The following is a 23,301-nucleotide window of genomic DNA, read 5'->3' on the forward strand; positions in this document are numbered from 1 at the left end:
ATTCTAACATCCTAGGTTGGAAGATTCCTTCCAGCTCCAACCCTCTATGGGCCTAGGGATTTAGTAAATGTTTATTGAATCGAATTGAATCAATGTTAAGCAACAGCCGGAAGAGGAGCCCGGCTCTCTCTCTCTTCGTGGGACTGGTATTTCTGCCAGGGCTGGCTGATTATTTAAGTCTTCAGCCTGAGCGGAGACACATTTCAGACACTGCCAGTCCGTGTCACACTGGGGGGAGGGATGTCTCATTGAAGTCCCTGGATCTGAAGCAAAGCCCGCACTCCGCCCCCGCTCCCGTGCCCCCGCTGGAGATGGGCACTGGAAGGCAGGCTCTGCAAGGCACCAATAGCCTGGCGGAAAACAGAAGCACCCGCTATCCTGGGCAGGCATCTCCGAACCAGGTGGAGGGAGTGTCTGCAGTGGGGCGGCACGAGCGGGCTTTTTAAGCCAAAAGGGGATGTGTGCGTGCGTGTGCATGCGTGTGCGCATGCAAGGGAGAGGAGGGATAGTGCAGATGCCCTAATTCTGCTGGTGTCCGGCCCAGAGAAGCAGCAGGGTGTGAGGTGGGAAAGGCACTGGCCAAGCCTCTGCAGAGCCTCCCCCGCGGTGGGCAGCCGGGCTGGAGAAGCGTTACAGAAGCCGGGCTGGTGGCTAAGCTGCCTGGGCCTGCCTCAGGGCCTTGAACCCGATAGGCTCTCAATAAATATCTGCAGAGTGAATGAATGAAAACACGTGCTGGCTAGAAGCATCCGCCGAGACAAGATTTTTTTTTCTTTTGTTGAGAGGAAGTGAAAGCTTTCCAAGGGATCCAGGGACCCTGGGGAGAATTAAGTAGATCATCCGGTGATTTTGAGGTGGTCGGTCCCTTTAAGAGAGCCGAGAGAGCCGCCCCTGCGGCCGCCAAGGCAGCCGAGGTCCAAGGCGCAGCCTTGCGATCTGTGTCCCCGGGCAGAAAAACTGGAAGCAGGCTACCGGCCGGGAGAGCAATTACGGGGCGGGGCCAGGCCGCCGGGCGGGAGGGACCTACTCTGCGGACCGCCGCGCGGAGGGAGGGGGAGGGTGGGCGGGGCTATGTACTGCGGGGTCAGCAGTGGGCGTGGCCTCGAGGCATTATTCAAACTATAGGCGTGGCTTCTGGCGCTGTGGGCGGGAAGGGGCGTGGTCTAGAGCCCGGGAAGGGCGATCGGAGCGCGAAGCCCGGGAGAACCGCAGCGGGAGGCTTGGGGGCGGGGTGGGGCCGACACGAGAGAGGCGGGGCCTGGTTCTGCAGAGGGCGGGGCTCGCTGCGGGAGGGGGCGGGGCCGAGCGAAACCCCTTCCCGTGCGGCCGCGGCGGCGCCTCCACAGTGTCGGTGACAGCCCCGGGAGTGGCCCCTGCCGGAGCCGCAGTTCCGCGCCCAGCCCCCTCCTCTTAGCAGCAGCAGCCGCGGCAGCGGCAGCAGCAGCGGCAGCGGCAGCAGCAGCAGCAGCAGTCGCGGCAGCCTCCCGGTGTCCGGCCTCCGTCTTCGCTCGGCCACATCTGGGCCGGAGCATCTCGGCGCAGCGCCCTCCCCGCACGCTCCCGGCACTCGCGCGCAGCCCCGCCTGGCCCTGGACCCGGCGTCCCCGCTGGCCCGGCCCCGCCGGGAGCCCACCACGGAGCTGGAGCCGCACCTGGAACCGGCCCTGGAGCCGCGCCGCGGGGTCCCCGAGCCCCGCAGCCGGCGCATGATGAACTCGCTGCTGTTCGGCGAGATGGCGCTGGCCTTCGGCGGCCCCCCTGGCGGCGGCGGCGGCCCGGGCGGCGGGGGAGCGGGCAGCGGCGGCGGCCCGGGGCCCGGGCCGTCGCCCGTGACCGCGGCGCTGCGGGACGACCTGGGTTCCAACATCTACCTCCTGAAGGGGCTCAACGTGCGCTTCCGCTGCTTTCTGGCCAAGGTGCACGAGCTGGAGCGGCGCAACCGGCTGCTGGAGAAGCAGCTGGAGCAGCAGCAGAGCGAGCGCGAGCGCCGGCTGCGCTACAAGACCTTCTCCCGTGAGCAGGCGGTGCAGACGGGCCCCGAGCTCGCCCTGGCCCTGGCCCGCGCCGCCGGCCCGCAGCAGCCGCCGCCACCGCCGCTGCAGCCGCCGCAGCTCGGCGCCAACGGCAACCTGCCCCCGGGCGCCGGCGGCTCGCACCCGCAGCACTACAGCCGCCTGCCCGGAACCATCTGGAGCTACACGCAGGTCCGGCGCACGGGCGGCGGCGGCGTGGAGACCGTGCAGGGCCCCGGCGTGTCCTGGGTGCACCCCGACGGCGTGGGCGTGCAGATCGATACCATCACCCCCGAGATCCGGGCCCTCTACAACGTGCTGGCCAAGGTGAAGAGGGAGCGGGACGAGTACAAGAAGAAGTGAGTCACGTCGCCGACGCCTCCCCCTTCCCTCCCCCCCCATCCGGGGGGCGATGTGACCCCCCCCCAGCCCCTCCACGCCACGTCCGGGAACTCCTCGAGAGCCGGCGCTGGCCTTTGCCTTTCTTTGTATCCCCAGCGTCCGGCAAGGTGCTTGCTTGGCACACAGTAGGCCTCCCGGCTGTGACTTTAACCCGTCTCCGATAAAAAGCTTGGATCACTCGTTAAGCACTTACTATGTGCCGGGCACTCTCAGCCCTGGACAAAGCACTGGTGATGCTAACTGGCTTAAAAGCCAGGGGCTAACACCTCTCCCTCCCTCTAGCATCCCCCTGTCACAGTGTCCAGGTCTGGATGGGGGTGTGAGCCTCCCCACCCCTTAAGGAGTTGGGCTGAAGCCTTCACCAGATGGCTTCAGGGCTAGCTGACTAGGCCTAAAAAGCCTTCTCCATTAACAGGGCAGAAGTATGGCCTTGGGAAACGTGGGACCACTTTAAAAGATCCCTTCAAACAAAGCTCTTTAAACCTTCCCCACTCACGTTGGCTTTTAGCGTCAGGAGCCCAGCTTCAAGGGAGGACAAAAGCTTACTCAGGCAGAAAGAGGGGCACAGGGGATAAATGCATTGGGGTCTCCCCTCTCACAAGCAGCAGGGCAGATTGACTTGGGAGGATGGGTACCCCGGCTCTCCAGGCCTGCTGTGCCCTGCTCCTGGCCTCTCTCGCCCGTTATGTCCCCAGCTTGGGGTGGGGGAGCCCAGAGGAGATCTGAGATTACGTCCTGGTTCAGGTTCCCAGCTGACTTTTCTGTCGATAAAGATTTTTCTGTCTGCTGGATGAAAGCAGAGGTTTCTTCTCTCCTTTGTTCCCCCTCCTTCATCGCCTTCCTCCTATGCCTTTTGGAGTCCCCCTTCCTGTCCCTTCCACTGTCCCCGACCGGAAGAGCTAATGACAGAAGAAGCCCTTGCAGGTCTTGGGTTTCAGTGGTCATGTGTGCTCACGGTGCCATATGGCTTTGGGAATGCCCTAATCTTAGGCCTTCAGTGAGACCCAGCCCTCTCTGAGAAACTCTCTAACTTTTCTGCTTTATGTAAAAAAGAGTGCTCTTTGATCCAGGCCTTTGCACTTGGGTTTGCAAGGGAGGGAGCACCATTCTCCATCAGTGAAGGCTGGTCCCCCTGGGGTGAGACTGCAGAAAGTCTCTCCTGCTGGTACTTCTAAGTATGTCAATGGTTGGGCTGGGTTATTCCCCCAAACCCTAAATGAGCATCCTTCACTTCTCCAAAAGGAGCCTGAGCCCCTGGAACCTCTTCCCAGCTGCCTAGAGAGGTTGGGCTAAGTAAGGCAGGTGGTTCATACAATGTGCTGAGGAAGTAAGATTCCAGCCCCTCCCTCCAACCATCCTTAGCCCCGCACCCATCAAAGTATATTGAGAACTTGGCCATGGCCTGGTCTCCCCCAACCCCCTTGGGGAAGTCGCCACTGTGATTGTGGAGGGTGGACAATGGGGAAAGAGGCCCTGGACCTCACTAGGGAGGGAGGAATTTGGTGGCAGCCTCCCCAGTGTGGACCAGCTTCTGTTGTGTTTGGCCTTTGTTGTGTGTGTTTTCTTTGGACTTGGGTACTAAGGATATAGAAGAAACTGCCCAGTCTTACAAGGGACATTGAGCAACATGACAACACACTCGCACCCAGGGAGTGGGGATGATGTCAGCCTCTGGCATGGGCTTGGAATGCTTTAGACATGGGTGCTTCTGGGCAAGGAAAGGGATATGGGAGTCTTCCCCATCCCTTGTCTCTTCCCTCACCCCCAAAGCTACAATTTTGTCTTATTGATTTATTTTATTTTTTGCCCACTGGGGAATGATCTCCGCTTCAGAGGGGTTTCACCCCTCCAAAGCAAAGGTATCAGCCAGCTTGTTTTGAGTCCTCCCAGGGGTATCAGGGGACCAAGAGTCCAGAGATCAAGCTGTTTTTGCCAAGACTGTAAGGCAAAAGTTTTTACCAAGAGTGTAAGGGGGATACTGAGGCCTGGCTGGAGGGTTAGTACCTTTGTGTCTTCCTGGCCTGGATCCCATTGAATCTGACACTTTCAATAGTCCTAGCCCAGATCCTGACTCCTGACTGGTTTCTACTTTCTGGAAACGAGTTATGAGGGCATCTCTGGTTGGGTCTCTTACGAGGACGTTGAACCTCTTCTTGGCCATGTTATCCTTGTTCCGGATGGCTTGTGTCTAGGCATGTAGAAGTATTCTTCTCGGAGTCCTTATACTTGGGCACTGCCATGCTGTGTGTGCATCTTTGGGCCAAGCTCGACCCAATAAGGGTGTGCTAAAAAGCCCGCTATGGACCAGGCAGGCGACAGAGCTAGAGATACAAGAAGGAAAAGTGATGCCATTAAGGAGCTTATGAGGCCTACTTGTCTGGACCTGTTTCCCCACATACCAGGAGAGATTTGGATTCAATGATTTGTGAGATGGAACGTTCTGTGGTCTAGGGTTTCTTACCAATCTAACATTATTGCCCTTTCCTATTCTGACATTGCATTTGCTAAGGTCCTTTCTGTCTCTGATGTTCTATGGCCCAAGTCATCTCCTAGCTCTGACAGTCAGTGTTCTGAGAGCTGGTTCTGCTGTAATGTTCTAGGAGCATATGACTCTAGTGTGTTCCTTTCTCATATGAAGGTTTAAATTGTCAGTCATTGCTTGGGGTTCTATGCTAGAGATTTGGCAGGGGTTGGGGGTCGGTTGGGAAGGATGGTGCTTCCAAAGTCCAGTGACAAGTTGACAAGAGGGACAAACATCTCCAGGTCTCCAGGCCCCTACCTTCTGTTGGATTTCTCTGGAGACTGAGCTTGGGCTCACGCCGAGCTCTATTATAGTTCTCTGATTCTGTGACTTAGGGAGAGCTGCTCTTAGGACTGCCCCCCTCAGATCTTTGGTTCCTCTCCCTAACCTTGGGGACTTTCTCAAATCAGAGCTGGAGCAGCTCTGCATGAGGCACCGTCCTTTATTCAAGAAATTGCCAAGAAAATGTGGTCATCGAAACCATAACATTGACAAGGTCGCCGAGCATAGATTCGGAAACCAAAACAAACATTTCCTGCACCCTCTGCCAGCTCAAAAAAAGAAACACCCACCTACCAGGGCCAAAGTAACCCATGCTGACTCGAAAGGAGCTGGGGGCTTTCCATGGGGAGATTTGGAAAGAGTAGACTTTGAAATCAAATAGAAGTGAGGAGGATGGGGCAGCTAGGTGGCACAGTGAATAAAGCACCGGCCCTGGATTCAGGAGAACCTGAGTTCAAATCTGGCTTCAGACACTTGACATTTACTAGCAGTGTGACCCTGGGCAAGTCACTTAACCCTCATTGCCCTGCAAGAAGAAGAAGAAGAAGAAGAAGAAGAAGAAGAAGAAGAAGAAGAGGAGGAGGAGGAGGAGGAGGAGGAGGAGGAGGAGGAGGAAGAAGAAGAAGAAGAAGGTGAGGAGGACGAGAGAGTGGTCATGATTAATACTAACACAGAGCTTGCAGATGCCTTACATAATGAGTTCATTTGAGGCCCCTTTATGGCTATCAGCCCATCAAAAAGCATTTATTTATTAAGTGCTCCCTGTGTGCCTGGGACTGTGTTCATTGCTAGGGGTACGAAGATTCTCAACTTACTTATAGGCTAAGGGACATGTACCCCTAGAGGTATCCAGTATAAGGTGGTGTTGGAGGGGAAGGCAGGACCAGCTGGATGGAGGGGGCTGGGGAGGGGAGGGAAAGGGGAATGGAAGATTGATAGTAGAGCCCCTTGGTTTTTCTTTAGAAAGAAGTCTGGAACTGGGTCTTAGAGACCTGCATTTTAGCCTTGGATTCGCTACTAACTTACTAGATGACATTGGACAAGTTGCCTCCCCTCCACAGGTCTCAGTTTTCCCATCTGTCAGATGACAAGGTTGGATTAGATTAGGCAGCTGGTAATGACCTACAGCCTCACCCCACCTCACTTCATCTAACACTTGGTTTACACCTGTAGAATGTGCTGGTCATATAATATTGAATACTGGAGTTATTGGTGTTTATATCTCATTTCCTACTAGATTATAAATTCTGTCAGGGTAGGGATATAGGTAGGATATACTGATTAAAAAAAATCTCCCCTCTCTCTAGAGCACAATTTTCTTTTGTATACAGTAGGCGCTTAGTACATGTTTATTGTATTATAAATCAGGGGTTGGACTTAACCTGGGGATGTCTCTGCAGAAACAGAAACTGGGAGAGAAATTCTCAGGAAGTTTCCTTGGCCCAGCCATGGGAATGAGGATGGGGGTGTGGGGTGTAGCCTGGACATTGAGGCAGTCTCACTAACCTGTAGGAGACACTGAGTCCCACAATCTGGCTTCTTTGCACCCAACCTGCCCCGCCCAGTCTCCATGTGTGGTGTATCCCCTAAAATTCTTCTGCTGATACTGTACCTTTGTACTAGTCCCTCTATTCAAGGGACTTTTCTGTTAGGTAGCTGGAGCGGCTGGTGTATTAGTAAGAGTCCTTGGTCAGGGAGTCCCAGGACCACTGGGATTTAGAAGCCACGTAGCCCAACCTCCTATTTTACAAAGGAAGAAACTGTCATTTTTCCTTTGAGAGGAGAAGTCCTTTGCCTAGAGTTGCCCATGTACTAAGTAGCACAAATGGGGTTTAAACCTGGGGCTTCTGACTCCTGTGTTGGCTTTGGAGCTGGGAGAACCCAGGGTCAAGCTCTGTTTCGTGGTGACCCTGGGCAAGTCACTTAATTTCTCCTACCTTCAATTTCCTTTTCCGTAAAACAGGGGTGATAATAATACCCACCTCACAAGCTTGTTCCTATAGTCAAATGAGATAATCTGTGGAAAACATTTGGCTTAAAGCACCACATAGAAACAGTAATTGTCATTGTCGCGATGGCAGTGTAGCCTAATGGATAGTGATCTGGTGCCAAAGCCAAGAAGGCCCTGCTTCTGACACAGAATGGCTGTGTGACCTTGGCCTTCATTCAACCTTCCATCTCTCTAAGCAATTCTCCATTCTTTTTGTTTGTTTGTTTTTGTTTTGTTGGGCAATGAGGGTTAAGTGACTTGCCCAGGGTCACACAGCTAATAAGTGTCAAGTGTCTGAGGCTGGATTTGAACTCAGGTCCTCCTGAATCCAGGCCCAATGCTTTATCCACTGTGCTACCTAGCTGCCCCCTCTAAGCAATTCTCTAAGACCACAATAGAGAAGGTGCCAACCTGCATCCTTAGAGCAAGCTCCTTACCCAGTCAGTGCCCCCTCTACCAACATCACAGGCCCAGTCCTTATCTCTCTAACTGTTGCTACACCACTGGAAAACCTGTTTCCGAGGCCCAGTCCTGCCTCTGACTTGCAGTGTCACCTTCGAACAGGTCACTTCCTCTCAGTGGACCTGTTTCCCCCCCTTTGCCAAGTGCAGAGAGTGATATTCATCCTCCCAGGGTCACAGGGCTCCCTTTGTTAACTGTCAAGCCCCCCATGGAGGTGAGTTGGTAGCATCATCTTGGCTGAGGGCTAAGGGACTGGGTTACTTCTCTCCTATGCCTTCAGACCTTCTTGTCTCCAACTTGTGCACCACCCTTCAGCCGCTGTTTCTGGGGTTCTCAGATCCTCCCTGTTGATTTCTGGGAAGAGGCCCTTGGGTGATGGGAGAGACATGTTGTGGCTCTCCCCCTGATGGTGGATGGAGTGGGGAGAGGAGGGAGAGGCTGAGGCAGAACCAGCCACACTTGGGGGGGTCCCTGTCCCCAGACAGCTCTGGCAGGTCGGGGGAGGTAAGAACACTGGGCCTGATGTGAGAAGGAGTCTCTGCCACTTAGTGGACCGTGGGCAAGTTGTTTCAGCTTTGTGGGCCTCACTGTCTTCCTTGGCAGCCGATGGGGGATAGATGAGATGGTCTCAAAGGCACCCCCTCCAGTTTATTATCCCATGATGCCCATATCACTGCCACCTCTTTCTCCTCATGGTGTAGTGGAAAGACCACCAGGCCTTGCGTCAGAAGATCTGGGTTTGAATACCGGCTCTGTTTCCTGAGGCCCAGGGAAAAGCAGGGCTTTACCCAGAATCCCACGGGTCATAAGCAGTGAAGTCTCTCTCAGCTCTACCATTCTCCAGGCGCTGGGGAGGGTGCTGGCAGAGACATTGGAGGGGAATGACTTAACTTGTCAGCTTCAAAGAAGGGTGATCCATTCCTCTAAATCCTCAGCCGATGAATAGGGCCTCTGGAACTACTTGTTTTCCTCCTCTGTGACCCCCCCCCCCCTTCCGCTGTTTTAGTGCTTCAGCTCGTGGCCTCTGCATTCAATTGGGAACTGTTCTCCCTGTCTCTCAGCCTGGCTGCTGTTCCCTTCTGGGAAAACATTTGGGAGAGTTTGAAAAAGGTCAAGGCTGAGGAAGAGGGGGAGGAGGGCACCAAGTTCCAAAGAAGAGAAGGAAGCTGACGCTTGGATTCTTTTGGGTTGGAATGTGTGGCATTTGCTGGTTTCTTTCTACCCCGGTCGGGACAGCTAGAGCAGTTGGGCACTTACCTAACCTCTTTCATTCTCTCCTGGTGCCTTCAGTGGGGAAATCATAAGGTTATAGATTTAGAGGTGGAAGGGACCTTGGAACGCTGTCCAGTCCCTAACCCCTGCCGTTTGGCGATGAGGAAGCCATGGAGGGCAAATGACTTGCCCAAGGCAACATGACTAGTAAGTGTCTAAAGTCAGGATTTAAACCCAGGTCTTCCTGCCTCCAAGTGCAAAAGGCCTAACCACTACACTGGGGAGTAGAGATATGCTTCAGGTTCCTTTGGTGGCACAGTGATTTAAAGGCAGAGTTAGGACTCTCACCCAGACCTCCTGACACTCTGCCTGGTGACAGTGCTCTCCCCTGCTGGGGACAGGCCTCTTCATTCTCAGCTCCCAGGGCAGGATGTGGTTTTTCTCTGTAGCTTCTCAAGTACGAAAGGAAGGCATATGGTTGTCATGAAACTAGAAGCAGCAGAGTTAACTCTCTCTGCCCCTCTTCGGTGATTGGGCTTCCCTGGGAGCGCAGGTAGGGGGGAGTTGGAGGGTCTCTTGACCCCTGGGGCTTCTTTGGCTAGCGCCCCTCCTGCCTTGGCAGCCTGGCATGGATGGCCTCTTCAGCTGCCCATCTTGTGGCTCCGTTTCCCTGGCCATGCATCTGAACAGGACATGGCGAGCTTGTCACGTACCTGGTGACAGCTGGACTCCTGGGGAACAGTGATGATGCACATCATGTAGCTCTAAGAGCCACTGAGCTCAGAACCACAATGTCAGGGCTGAGGGGCCCTAGGAGTCTGGCAGAGTACCTATACTTGTCCCCATTTTACAGAGGAGGAGACTGAGACCCAGAGACAGAAGAGTGATTTTTGCAAGATGTCCCAAAGGTAGTAAGTAAATGGCCGAGCTTGGCGTGGCGTATAGCACTGTCTCCATTAGACAGTGCTGGCCTGATGAGGCCTTATGCCCAGCTATTTGGGCCTGCTTTCCTGGTTACCAGGGAAGGCCTAGATTATGGACTCCTTGAGAGCATGGTGCGTTATCTCCCCACCTGTGATCTTGCAATCTGAGAATAGAACCTTGAAGCATTTGTTGACTTGATTAAGAGAGAGGAATCTTGGTGTTAAGAGGCTGAGGGGGATGTTTGAGGTTGTGGAGCCCAAGCCTTGCCTGGACCAGGAACCTTAAGGGCCAGAGGAATTGAGAAGCAAGTGTATCATCATAGGGAGCCAACCTGTTCCCCAGGGGCACAGGGATCTTTGGGGTGACTCTCCCAGGACCGGGTCCATGGGTGGCTGCTGGGTGAACAAAACCTGCTGATTATCACTTTTTAAAACAAGGCAATGAATCTTGGTAGGTGGTGTGTAGCCCGGCCTCTGGTGTTTCCCCCCAAACTGGCCAGGCCATGTTTCTCTGGGGAGCGCTTCAGCTAATGGGAGTATCAACAGATGCCCATCTCTCTTCCCCCTAGAAGCCTAGCAGTTGGCTAAGATAGGGAAGAAGAGGCCGCTGGGAAGGGAGTAGGAGAATTTGAAGAGACCTTGGAGGAGAAAGAAATCTAATTTTTTTTTTTTTGGTGAGGCAATTGGGGTTAAGTGACTTGCCCAGGGTCACACAGCTAGTAAGTGTCAAGTGTCTGAGGCTAGATTTGAACTCAGGGATTCCTGAATCCAGGGCCAGTGCTCTATCCAGTGCGCCACCTAGCTGCCCCAAAATCTTATTTTTATATAATTGGAAATCAAGACCTCCAAAGGAGGAGCAGTTTTTTCCAAGGTCAGATGGTATTCTTGTAGACTGGAGACGAGGATGAGGTCTAGGGGCGTAACCTGAATCAGGAATTTCCAAGAGCCAGCAGTGCAAAATTTCTGTGTTCTCTGATTCTGATTATACTTTATGGAATCATATAATGGTAGAGTTGGACAGGGTCTCCTAAGTTAGGATATCAGAGTGGCAAAGGGACCTTTGAACTATAGTGGCTTAAACAAGACACTAGTGACATTAGAACAAAGAATGTTAGACAATAGAATGTCAGAGCTGGGAGGGCCCTTAGAACCCAGAATGTCAGAGTTGGGAGGGCCCTTAGAACCCAGAATGTCAGAGTTGGGAGGGCCTTTAGAACCCAGAATGTCAGAGTTGGGAGGGCCCTTGGAACCCAGAATGTCAGAGTTGGGAGGGCCCTTGGAACCCAGAATGTCAGAGTTGGGAGGGCCCTTGGAACCCAGAATGTCAGAGTTGGGAGGGCCCTTAGAACCCAGAATGTCAGAGTTGGGAGGGCCCTTAGAACCTACAGAACTGGAAGGGCTCTTAAAACACAGAATGTCAGAGTTGAGAGGAAACCTAGAACACAGACTGTCAGCAATAAGATCCTCAGAACATGGAATGTTGGAGGAGCTCAGTTTCTCTGTCTGTTTCTTTCTGTCTCTCTGCTACTATCCCTCTCCCATGCCTTTTCTCCCTCTGTTTATGCCTCAGACCTTCTAGTATTCCCCAGGGAATGTCCAGAGTGGGACAGATTGCTCATCCACAGTCCAATATGAGGCTCATCTCTCTCAGTTTGGGTCTAATTTGGAAGAGTTGAATGAATCCAGAGAAACCATTTAGGCCACAGTGGGCAGTCCCCTAATCTGGAAGAAGAATAGTAAGGGTGAAAAGGAAAACACATACCCAGTCATTGAGGTAATCTACAAATTGGTACCGACCTTCAGAGGGGAATGTCTCTCCCTTTGTTGTCAGTTACAATACACCTTTGCCAGGTTACAGGGAGGAAATACACAGCTAATTTGCATTTGTCATTGGGTAAATAGAAAAACACTGGGTGTGTCCATCAGCGATCATCTTTTCCAAACATTCAAAGTTCAAAACAATAATAAATGAGTGACTTTTTTTTTTTAATGTTGAAATTTCCCGGTCAATCCCAGTGACTTTCTCTTGGCTCCGCACTTTTCTGAGTTCTCTGCTCTGACACCACAGGTGACATCGTGCTGATCCCCTTGCCTTTCTGATGACCCTAACTCTATCCCCTTTGGTTCTTCCTGTATCCTCCCATGAACTGTGATTGTGTTCCAAAGGTCCTTGGCCTCTGTTATTTGCTCAGAACTCCTGGTTACTTATAGACTGGTGTGCTTTCAATCCCACTTTTGGAAGGATAGGGATGACTCCTACTTCTCCAGCCCTGAATCTGAATTTTTAAGTGTAACTACTACTAAGAGCTAGCATTTGTATAGTACTTATGCATGTCTATAGCATTTGATTCTCACAACAGTCCTGGGAAGTTGGTGCTATTAATTATCTCCACTTTACAAATAAGGAAACTGAAACAAACTGAAGTTAATTGACTTGCTCAGGGTCACATAGTAGGTGTCTGAGATGAGAGTTGAACTCAGGTCTTCTTGCCTCCAGGTCCAACACTCTATCCATGGTAACTCCTGGCTGCCGGAATCAGACACCAAATTTCCATGATCTATGTATTCACTAGCTCTTCTTGATTCTTTGGTTTCTGGATTTGGAGCCTGGAGAAAGACCTTAGAGGTCATCTGGGCCAATCCTCTTGTTTTAGCAATAAGGAAACAGACTCAGAGAGAGGTTGTGACTTTCTCAAGGCCCTACAGATCAGTAGCAGAGATGACATTTGAACTTAAGTCCTCTGGCTACCAACTTTAGTGCTCATTGTAGCGCACCAGTCTGGCAGTGACTTAACACTTAACCCTGGGGAAGATTTATCTGGTCATATTCCCCCTTTCCAATTGTAAGCTCATTGAGGACAGACACTGAACTCCATCGTTTAACCTTTGTGTCTCTTTGCAGTCTTTCTATTTCACGTTTAATCTCATCATCTCCCACAGCTTCTGGTTAACACTGCCTTCTGTGTCCAGGAGGTGACTGATAAAGGCTTCTTGGTTTTAGTTTTGTAAAATAGGAGCAATAACTTCTTGCTTGGAGATAGAGGGCTGCGCCAGAGACTTTCTTGAGGCCCCTTCCGGCTCTGGAGTTTTTTCCTTTTGTAGTTTGAAGAGTCTCAATGTCATAGAACCATAGAATGTCAGAACAGGAAGGAACCTGAGAATCTGAAATGCTAGAATATAGAATGTTATATATATATATAATTTTTTTTTTAGGCAATTGGGGTTAAGTGACTTGCCCAGGGTCACACAGCTAGTAAGTATAAAGTGTCTGAGGCCAGATTTGAACTCAGGTCCTCCTGAATCCAGGGCCAGTGCTCTATCCACTGCACCACCTAGCTGCCCCTAAAACTACATTTCTTTTTGTTTGTTTGTTTTTGTTTTGTTGGGCAATGAGGGTTAAGTGACTTGCCCAGGGTCACACAGCTTAGTAAGTGTCAAGTGTCTGAGGCCGGATTTGAACTCAGGTCTTCCTGAATCCAGGGCCAGTGTTTTATCCACTGTACCACCTAGCTGCCCTGCGTGGGCCCTTAGAACATAGAATGTCAATGCTAGAAGGGGCCTTAGAACATGGAACATTAGAACATAGAATATCAAAGCTAGAAGGGGCCCTAGAACATGGAACATAAGAACAGAGAATATCAAAGCTAGAAGGGATCTTAGAGCATGGAATGTTAGAACAGAGAATGTCAAGGCTATTACCTCCCCAACCTTCTTCTCCTCTTTATTTCCCCAACCAAATGGTGATTGTCCAGACACTACATTTCTGTTTCTGTAGCACCCTTCTGAATTGCCTGGTTGTGTACAGGGTTCGACACCCAGGCACTCATTTAAAAAAAAAAAGAAAAGCACAAACACTTTCTCTGTCATCCCCTTCCCCTAGCTGCGACAAACCCTAAAGGAATATTAGGCATACACCTGGTAAGTAGTTTGTTTAATTAAATTGAGGCATCAATTATTGTGCATAACAATAATAACTGACAATTATATCATACTTTAGCATATATTATTTCTTTTAATCCTCCGACGATGCTGTGAGGTAGGTCTTGCTGGTGTTATTATCTCCATTTTGTGGAGACTGAGGTGCAGAGAGGACATGATTTGGCTGAGGTCGCACAGCTAATGACTTAGCAGAGCTAGCATCCGATTCTAGGTTTTGCAGACTCCAGCTCCATGGTTCTGGTGGCTGGTCCTGCTCCCTCCCAATGGCCAAACAGCTGTATGTCGATCGAAGAACACCTGCCTGAGTTTAGGATTTTGGAATCCAAGACTTTTGGCAAATAGATCCCAGAGGGGGTGTGGGGGGGTGTGGGGGAACGTTCCTGGAGAAAATTGGAGCAGAGTTTGAGGAAGGGGCCAGTGTCAGAGCCCATAGTGGGGGCCCTGAAGTCCCCCTTCTGAAAAGTGCTCGCTCAGCAGCTCTCCTCCCTCTAGGGCCCAATGGCTGGCACGTGCTCAGACTTCCCGATGTGCAGATGCAAGCAGCCCCTGCATAGAGATAGTGCCTCCTGCTTTCTTAATTGGCCATTTTTATTACTTGGATTATTTAAGACTGGGCTTGGTTTAGGGTCTCCCACTTGCTTCCTTGGGGGAGGGGAGAGACTGAATTGTCCTTCTTAATTTCCCAGTCAGGTAGGCAGACTCAGTTGGAGGACTTAGTAAATTGGGATCTTCCCTGGCCCTGGGAGCAACAGTGTTTCCTCTCTTCCTTCAGACTAGCCAGAGGGATGGAGGCCTAGGCTTCGAGAGAAGAGCCCAGGCCCTTCAGGAGTGAACAAAATCCCTAGTGCTTTCTGGGGAAATGACAGACTCTTAAAACTGTCAGGGCCTTTAGAACACAGAATAGCAGAACTGGGAGGGCCATGGGTCCTTAGAACACAGAGTATCAGACCTGGGAGGGCCATTAGAACAGAGAATATCAATGCTAGAAGGGTCCTTAGAACCCAGAATGTCAGTGCTGGGAGGGCCTTCAGAAGACAGAGTATCTGACTTGGGAGGATCTTTAGTATATAGAATGTCAGAGCTAGAAGGACCGTTAGAACATGGAATGTCAGAGCTGGGGGTGGGGTTTGGAACATAGGATGTCAGAGCTGGGAGGGACTTTAGAACATGGAATGTCAGAGCTGGGAGGTCCTTTAAAACATAGAATGTCAGGGCTGGAAAGGCCCTTGGAACAGAGAATGTCAGCACTGAGGGGGCCCTTAGAACATAGATTACTGAAGCAGGAAAAGATCTTAGAAACTATCTAATCCACACAGAGGACACTGACAGAAGAGGAAACCGAGTCTCAAAAGTGACTTGCCCAGGGCTATACATCAAGTTTGTTATAGGGCTTATATCAGAGCTGTGGTGTCTTGACTTCAGTCCAGTTCCAATCTAGGACTCCCAGTCTGAGCCAGGAGAAGATCCTGGAGGTTCCTAGGGCCCCATCCCCATCAGACCACCTTCCCAAACATGCAGCCATGGACCCATAGATCCAATGGAGATAGTTTGGTGCAGCCTGTCCCTGTATCAGGGACACAATTCAAGGCACAGTCCCCCGATCTCGGGGTAAGTGGTGTGACTCACATCGTTTGAAGTGACAAAGGGTCCAGGACCCAGAAGCAGCTATTCTCCAGCTCTGTGCTCAGAATAGGAGGGAATCAGAGCAGGAATGTCTTTATAGTATTTACAGGCTGGCTTTGTGTGTAATCACAGGGAGGGCTGTGCGTGGCTGGACGGGAAGGGAGTTAAGTTGTGAGTGCCGGCACTCACTGGTCCTGAAATAGAGGGTGGGGGCTGAGGTCACGAGTAGCATCTCTCCTCTCTCCTGCTCTCCCTCTTCCATCATTCCCCTTTTTACTCCTTCCTTCCCTCCCTCCCTCCCTCCTCCCTTCATTTTTATTTCTCTTTTCTCTATTTTGTTCTTGGATAAAGACATAGGTAGGTAGGTAATAGAGCATTTATTAAGTGACTGCCGTGTGATAGGCGCTGTGCAAGGGATACAAACACAGATGCCCCCAAGCAGCTTACATTCTAATTGGAGGAGACAGCATGTATCCATCAGTAGATAGAAGACCAGTACAGATTAGATGGAAGGGAGCCTTAGGGGAGAAAGGGGCCAAGGTTGGGGGTTGGGGGGGTGGGGAACAGGGAGATGGTCCAGGAGAGATGGCGCTGCCAGCACCCTCCCTTCCCCATTGGGTGCTCACAGTGAGCTGGAGCACTTGTGGAGCGAGAACTCCTCTGAGCCTCAGTTTCCTCATCTGTAAAGTGAGGGGGTCGGAGGAGATGGCCTCTGAGGTGCCTTTCCCCTGATCCCCTCATCAGGCCCCTAGAATAAGAAGGCTGGCCGTGACCTCAGTGGGTCATTTAGTCCCTCCCCCTGCATTGAGGTAAAGGTCATTTCCAGTCATAGCACTTTCCTTGCGCTTGCAGTATAATTGTCTCCTTTTTATTGATGGAGACACTGAGATTCAGAGAGAGACCAAGTGACTTTCTTATAAGACCTTCTTCCAATCTTCCTCCTTAATTTTCTTTTAGTCCATTTGCTCTTTTAACCCCTTTCTCCCTTGTGGCCTTTCAAAGGCTTAGTTTAGACATTTATAAGTTCTTCTGGAGGCTCAGAATTCCCTCAGGATAGCTGACCTTGTAGTAAAGCCAAGGAAGGGGAAGTGTGGGTAAACTGAGGCACTGAGGGAAAGTTTGCTTCTGGTCACTTGAACAAAGAGATGGGGCCCCAATACCTCCAGAATAGGATAGATGTTTTAAAACCACAAAGGACTGTGGGAATCATCTAGTCTAACCCTTCCATTGGACAAATGATGAAACTGAGGCCGACAGAGGGAGACCTGCGAGCTAAGGACAGATGTGGAATTTGAACCCTGATGCTCTGGCTTCTCCTCCAGTGCTACTGCCTTACTAAGGCCTTGGAAGGACACAGAACCCTGTTTCAGACAAAGACTCCTTGGATATGTCTGTCTCTTGAGCTGAAACTTCCTTTTTTGGGACGGTTGGCCCTGGCGGCCTAGGTAGGGGAGGAGCTGGGCTTGGAAGTAGCCCCGAATGCACAAGCTCTTCAAGCCTCAGCTCATAAAGTGGGAATTTTAAGAGAATGGGCCAGAGCCCTGGCTATGCCTTATCTGCTGGTGGTTGTTTGTCTTGTAGGCCCTTATCTCCAGGTTAGTCCACTCTACTCATCTCCCCACTCATAGATAACTAACCAAGTGAAGGCTGTTTGCTCTTTTGGGGCCAGACCTTAAAATCTGGAATGTGGGAGGTGGGGTGGGGAGCTACCAGCAGCGGCAGCAGCATCATAATATTGACTCACATCTGTGGTGCTTTAAGGGTTACAAAGTGCTTTCTGTAACAGAATTCTGTGAGGAGGCTTGGTTTTGCTAATGAGAGAAATGAGGCTTGGAGAGGTTAAATAGGAACTTAGAACTTGGAATGTCAGAACTGGGAGAGCCCTTAGAAAGTAGAACGTCTGAGCTTGGAGGCTCCTTAGAACACAGGATGTCAGAGCTAGGAGGGCCCTTAAGAACACAGAATGTCAGAGCTGGGAGGGCCCTTAGAACACAATATCTGAGGAAGGAGTATTAGAACATAGAATGTCAGAGCTGGGCGGGCCCTTAGAACAAAGGGTGTCAGAACTGGGAGGACCCTTAGAACACAGAATTTCAGAGCTGGGAGGCCCCTTAGAACACAGGATGTCAGAGCTGAGAGGGGCCTTAGAACATAGAATGTCAGAGCTTGGAGGGCCCTTAGAACACAGAATGTCTGAGGAAGGAATATTAGGCCTTGGAATGTCAGAGCTGGGAGGGCCCTTAGAACATAGAATGTCAGAGCTGGGAGGGCCTTTAGAACACAGAATGTCTGAGGAAGGAATATTAGAACATAGAATGTCAGAGCTAGGAGGGCCCTTAGAACACAGAATGTCAGAGCTGGGAGGCCCCTTAGAACACAGGGTGTCAGAGCTAGGGGAAACCTTAGTGATTCCCTCAAAGTCCCTCAGAGAGAAGACAGCTTGGTCAGATGAAAAAACCCAAACCAAAAAACCAGCCTTGACTAGGGCATTTTGCTGGCTAAGTTATTGAAGTGCCCTGGGCCTCAGTCTCCCCATCTGTCCAGTGAGAACCTCTCTCGGACTGGGGTGAGGGAGATTGGATGTGTGTGAACTGCTTGAAGGTCTTCTGGGGCTCACAAGCATCTCAGAGCCAGGCCATCTTGATATTGTTTTTCCTGAATTGCTGTGCAGGCTGGGCTTGGTTTAATATTTCGTCTGTGAGACAAAGGTGGGTTTGTGCCAGCAGCTGCTTTCTATCCGACTCGGGCCCAAGTGACTTAATCCCCCCAAGATGGGAAGTGGGATTGTTAAAGCTGCTGCAAATCCAGCCGGGAGCTTTGGGGGCGTGGGCCTCTCCCCTCTGTCCCTCTCTACCCTTTTAGAGAAGGAAGGTGCTCTCCTGCCTCAGCTCCCCAGATTCCAAGCGGTCACATAAATGAGCTTTTGTAAGATACACTCTCTTTTAAAAGCAAGGCATCCCAGGCTTAGACTGCTTGACAAAGCTGGGGCTCACCTAGTGCCATCCCTACCTTAACAGGAATGTGTCCGGCATGGTCTAGGGGAAGGGGCGTGGCATTTGGAGTCAGAGGACCCAGGTTCAGAATCTGCCTCTACAATTTACTCCCGTGTGACCTTGGGCAAGTCTCTTTACTTTGTTGGGCCTCAGTTTCCCTATCTGTAATATGAAGGGTTTGGCTAGATGTCCCTTGAGGTCCCTATGAGTCTCTGATCTTCAAGGATTTGCTTCTATTTGGAGATCTCCAGTGATGTGGAGGTAGCCTGATCCATTTTGGGACAATTAGATTTCTTAGCCAGTTTCCCCTTACTTTGAACTCCAGTCAGTGAATCGAATTGGGCATCTCTTCATGACTTTCTCCTCTGTCTAGGGTGTGGCTAGGTATGTAAATCCGAGTACCAGCCTGCCTGTGTGTCTGAGGTGGGTCTGATGGGCAGGGCAGGGGGGAATCCAGAATGATTAGGGAGGATGGTATTCTGGGAGGAATGTGAGCTGAGCTTGAAGAGGAGGAGGAGGAAGAGGGGAAAGAGGAGAAGTGGGAGGAGGAGTGTTCCAGCTGTGGTTTCAAGCTGCTCTAAGAATGGGGAATGCTCCCCTGGCTGGGGGCAGGAGCAAAATGAGTTTGTTCAGCTGGTCTCAGGATCCCATCCAGGGAACTGGGTTAAGTTTAGGGATCTTTGCCCTCATAGAATGTTAGAGCTGGAAGAAATCTTAGAGGTCAGCCAATCTAGTCTAAGTCACTCATTTTACAGGTGAGGGAACTGAGGCTATCTCAAGTCACATGACAGCTAGCATGACAGAGCCAGGATTTGAACTCAAATCCTCTGGCACCAAACTCAATGTTCTTTCCACTATAGTGTGCTGGCTCCTTGCAACTATACACTTAATCAACCAGCCCAGATATTCTTTTTCCTTTAAAAACCATTTTTGATCTATGTTGCCTTTATGTCTTAATAACTCCCTCTAAATTCCCAGTGAGACATCCCTTTTTTTTTTTTTTTTAGTGAGGCAATTGGGGTTAAGTGACTTGCCCAGGGTCACACAGCTAGTAAGTGTCAAGTGTCTGAGGCCGGATTTGAACTCAGGTACTCCTGAATCCAGGGCCAGTGCTCTAACCACTGCGCCACCTGGCTGCCCCCAAAGACATCCCTTTTTAACAAAGAGTAGAACGAAGAACGAACAGAGAAAGAGAAAAAAAACCATCCAGCAAAACCAACCAGCACAAGACCTGAGTCTGGCTGTACAATATTCCGAATCCCTAGTCCCCCACCTCTGCCAGGAAGGAGGAAGGGGGCATTTCCGCAACTTTTCTCTGGGGTAACCAGCCCAGATGTGCTGTAAGAGAACCAATAGGTGCATTTATGCGTCAGGGAGTTTTAACTGTGGATCTGTGAACTGTTTTTAAACTATATTTTAATATGTTTCTTTTGTTATACTACATATTTTATTTTGAGGTAGTGGACAGAACACTGGGCCTACAGTCAGGAAGAACCGAGTTCAAATCCAGCCAAAGACACATCCTAGCTTTATGACACTGGGCAAGTCATTTGTTTGTCTGTTTGTCTCAGTTTCCTCTTCTGTGAAATAAGCTGGAGAAGGAAATGGCAAACTGCTCCAGTATCTTTGCCAAGAAAAACCCAAATGGGGTCACGAAGGGAAGGACACAACTGAACAACAAACAATGTTTTATTTTATGCATTTACATTATTCTGAGAAGCATCTATAACACACACAAAAATAGTGAAGACTCCCTGCCTAAGTCCTTTTGAAATCTCCAAAGCCCCCAAAGAAGAGCATTCAGATGCAATACAGGGAAGCTACAGCAGGTGAAAGCTTTCTCCAACCAGAGGGGAACAAGTTATTGCTTGAGCTGGGGCTTGAACCCAGGCCTCTGTACTCCCAAAGCCCACTATCCAGCTTGAGCAATGAGTTTGGGAGTTTGGGAGTTCAGAAAGCTAGGTAGGGGGTTGGCAAGCGGGCAGCAAGAACATGTCCTTGTTCTTCCTCAGCCTCCCTGAAGTGAGGCCAAACTCAGGGCAACTTTCCTCGGGGCTGGATCCTGGCCCCCAAAGCTCCTTGGGCCGGCTTGGGGCTCCCCAGGTTGGTTGGTCTGCTTTTTACTCCGCCTTCCTTGGATACTTTGTGGACTCTGGGTTGGAGGGGCCTTGCAGATGTCACCTTGTCCCTCTTTCTAGGTTACCACCATCACAGAACTATTGAAAAAGGGAAAAGAAATGGTGAAGAATGCCATCCACCTGCAGAGAAAAGGACCAATGAACCCTGAGGGCAGATTGAAGCATTCTTTTTTCACTTTATTTTTCTTGATTTTCCCCCCTCCCCAATATGGCTAATATGGAAAACTATTTTGCATGATTTCACATGTATAACTGATGTGATATTGCTTACCTTCCCAAATGGGTGGGAGAGAGGCTGGAGCAGGGAGAGAATTTGGAGCTCAATTCTTAAGAAATTAATATTAGAAATAAATCAATATATTTTTAAGAAAAGAAAAAGAGAAGTGGCTAAAGCACTGGCCCTGGATTCAGGAGGACCTGAGTTCAAATTCAGCCTCAGACACTTGCCACTTACTAGCTATGTGACCCTGAGCAAATCATTTAACCCTCATTGCCCCGCAAAAGAAAAGAAAAAAAAGAGAAAAGAGCTAAACTGAGTCAGGAGACATGATAATCTCGGCTCAGTTGTTTAGTAGTCAAGGAAGATTCTTTAATTTATTTTTAATTAATTTTTTTTCTCCTTTCCACCTAGCCCTCCAATGGGGATTTGGGGGGGGGGGGCGGGGAAGAGAGAGAAAACCCAAAGTGTTGTAACAAAGACTCATAGTCAGGCAAAACAAAACCCCATGTTTGCCATGTCCAAAATTGTGGGTCTTATTTTGCCTCTTGAGCCCATCATGTCTCTGCCAGTGGAGTTGGGGAGCAGGCTTCATCTGTATTTTTCTGGAATCATGTCAGCAAGCATTTATCTAGTGATTATTACATGCTGGGCCTTCAAAGACAAAAGCAAAGCCACTCAGTCCCTGCCTTCAAGGAGTTTTTATTTTAATGGAGGAGAACACATATAATAAGACTAGGAACAAAGAAGATGCCTAGGAGTAGAAGGGGATTTCAGAGGGCCTCACTGATAGTCAGAAGGAGCTGGAATCAGTGAAATTTGAGCTGAATTCTGAGGGAAGGGGAAGGAAAGAATTCCAGGTACGGGTTATGGCCAGTACAAAGGCATGGTGATGGGAGATGATATGCTGTCTTTGAGGAACTACAAAGGAAGCCTTTCCCCGCTACTGAGGTAGAGAGTGTAAGGAGATGAAGACAGATGGAGAGCTAAGAAGGGGCCAGCTTGTCAAGAGTTCACCAAGCTGAGCAGCCCTGAGCATGCTATAAAATCTCCCAGTTAGTTGGGAGCTTTGCCAAACCCAGGCCTGAACAAGGATGCCCCCTACACCATCTCTGACCAGCCACTAGGACATGTCCGGGGAGGGCCAAGCCATGAGCCAGACTTTCTCTCCCTGTAGAAGGCCATTCATTCCACGTTGGGATGGCTCCAACTGTTAGGATGGTTTCCTTTTATAATAAGTACTATAAGCGTGTGAATTAATTTAGCCATGTGGTGGTGGTCAAGTCACTTCCTTTTCAAAGCCTCAGTTACTCTATCCATAAAATGGACTGTAATTATCCTTATACTACCTACCTGGCAGGATACTTGGGAATGAAGTGATTTTGCAAACTTTAACTATCTACATGAATTAGTCACTCCACCTCTGGACCTCCATTTTGTTCCTCACCTATAAAATGGGGACTGTCATACCTGCTCCACCTCCCAGGATGGGGAAAGCCCTTTGTTAATTGCCAGAGGCCCTCTGTGCAAGGGCTACTCTTTTTAAAGCTCATGACTCCTGCAAGGGCCTTCCTGAGCCACTCCTGGTGACTGAGACCTATTGCCTTGCCACAAGCTTCCTGGGAAATCAGCAGGTGCTTTCCCGTTTCTAACCTCAGTCTCTCACGATGCAGTGGCTGCCCATTTCTTCTGGCTTAGTCATCAATGGGAGGGAGACCAGTTGAGCCTCAGATTCTATCTGATAAGTAGAACCCATCTTATGGCTGAAGGTCCTTTGGGATCCTCTCACCATCCCCCAATGCCTTAACCGTGTCCATAATGAGCTGTTTCTTGAGTGAGGCCTCATTAGCAAGAGCTTTCTTCTTTGAGGCTCTAGCTGATGATCTCTGTAGACTCCTGGACAACTTGGCTGGAATTAGGAAGCCTGTATTCTGCTCCTGGCATGCTCTGCCATGAGTGAGTCCTGAGGCCATGCTGAGCCCCATTTTCCTCATCTATAAAATGGGGGGGTTGGGCCCCTTCTGTCTCTGACTTTCCATGGTCTAAGGTCCCTCTAATTCTGTCATCCTGTGCTCTAAGGGCCTTCCCAGCTCTGACATCCTGTGTTCTAAAGTCCTTTCCAGCTCTAACATTCCATGTTCTAAGGGCCCTCCCAGCTTTGACATTCTGTGTTCTAAGGACCCTCCCATCTCTGACATCCTGTGTTCTAAGGGACCTCCCAGCTCTGACATTCTGTGTTCTAAAGTCCTTTCCAGCTCTGACATTCCATGTTCTAAGGGCCCTCCCAGCTCTGACAATCTGCAATTTGATTATCGCTTCTAGCTCCGACGTTTTGTGGTTCTTTCCTGGGGCAGAGGTTCATTTTTGGTCTGGGAACTAATGGAAAAGGTGGCAGAAGGACCCGGCCGTTATTCTCTGTCCCTTTTTGACCTTTCTTATAACTTGGGAAGTGGAACGGGCCTTAGTGGTCCTCTGGTCCAGCCCATGCATGATAGGAGTCCCCACTCTAACAGAGCCAGCGAATCCAAGCTGTTAGAGCCCCAGCCTGGTGCTCTCCCCTGCCCCCAGGCTCTCTGTTCCACTTTGG

The 23,301-nt window shown here is 50.3% G+C and overlaps 1 protein-coding gene across 2 annotated transcripts in view; it reads left to right on the plus strand.

The window, feature by feature from the left end:
• The first annotated feature begins 1,343 nt into the window (after positions 1–1,343).
• The window catches only part of IFFO2 (intermediate filament family orphan 2), a 67,091-nt gene continuing 45,133 nt past the window's right edge, over positions 1,344–23,301 (plus strand). For both annotated transcript variants that reach the window (XM_043996432.1, XM_043996433.1), the window contains exon 1: positions 1,344–2,371. In XM_043996432.1, the coding sequence (XP_043852367.1) occupies positions 1,707–2,371 (665 nt within the window). In that variant the 5' untranslated portion in view covers positions 1,344–1,706. The remainder of the gene's footprint in view (positions 2,372–23,301) is intronic.

Source organism: Dromiciops gliroides, chromosome 3 (assembly GCF_019393635.1).
Source record: "Dromiciops gliroides isolate mDroGli1 chromosome 3, mDroGli1.pri, whole genome shotgun sequence".
NCBI classification, from domain to species: Eukaryota; Metazoa; Chordata; class Mammalia; order Microbiotheria; family Microbiotheriidae; genus Dromiciops; species Dromiciops gliroides.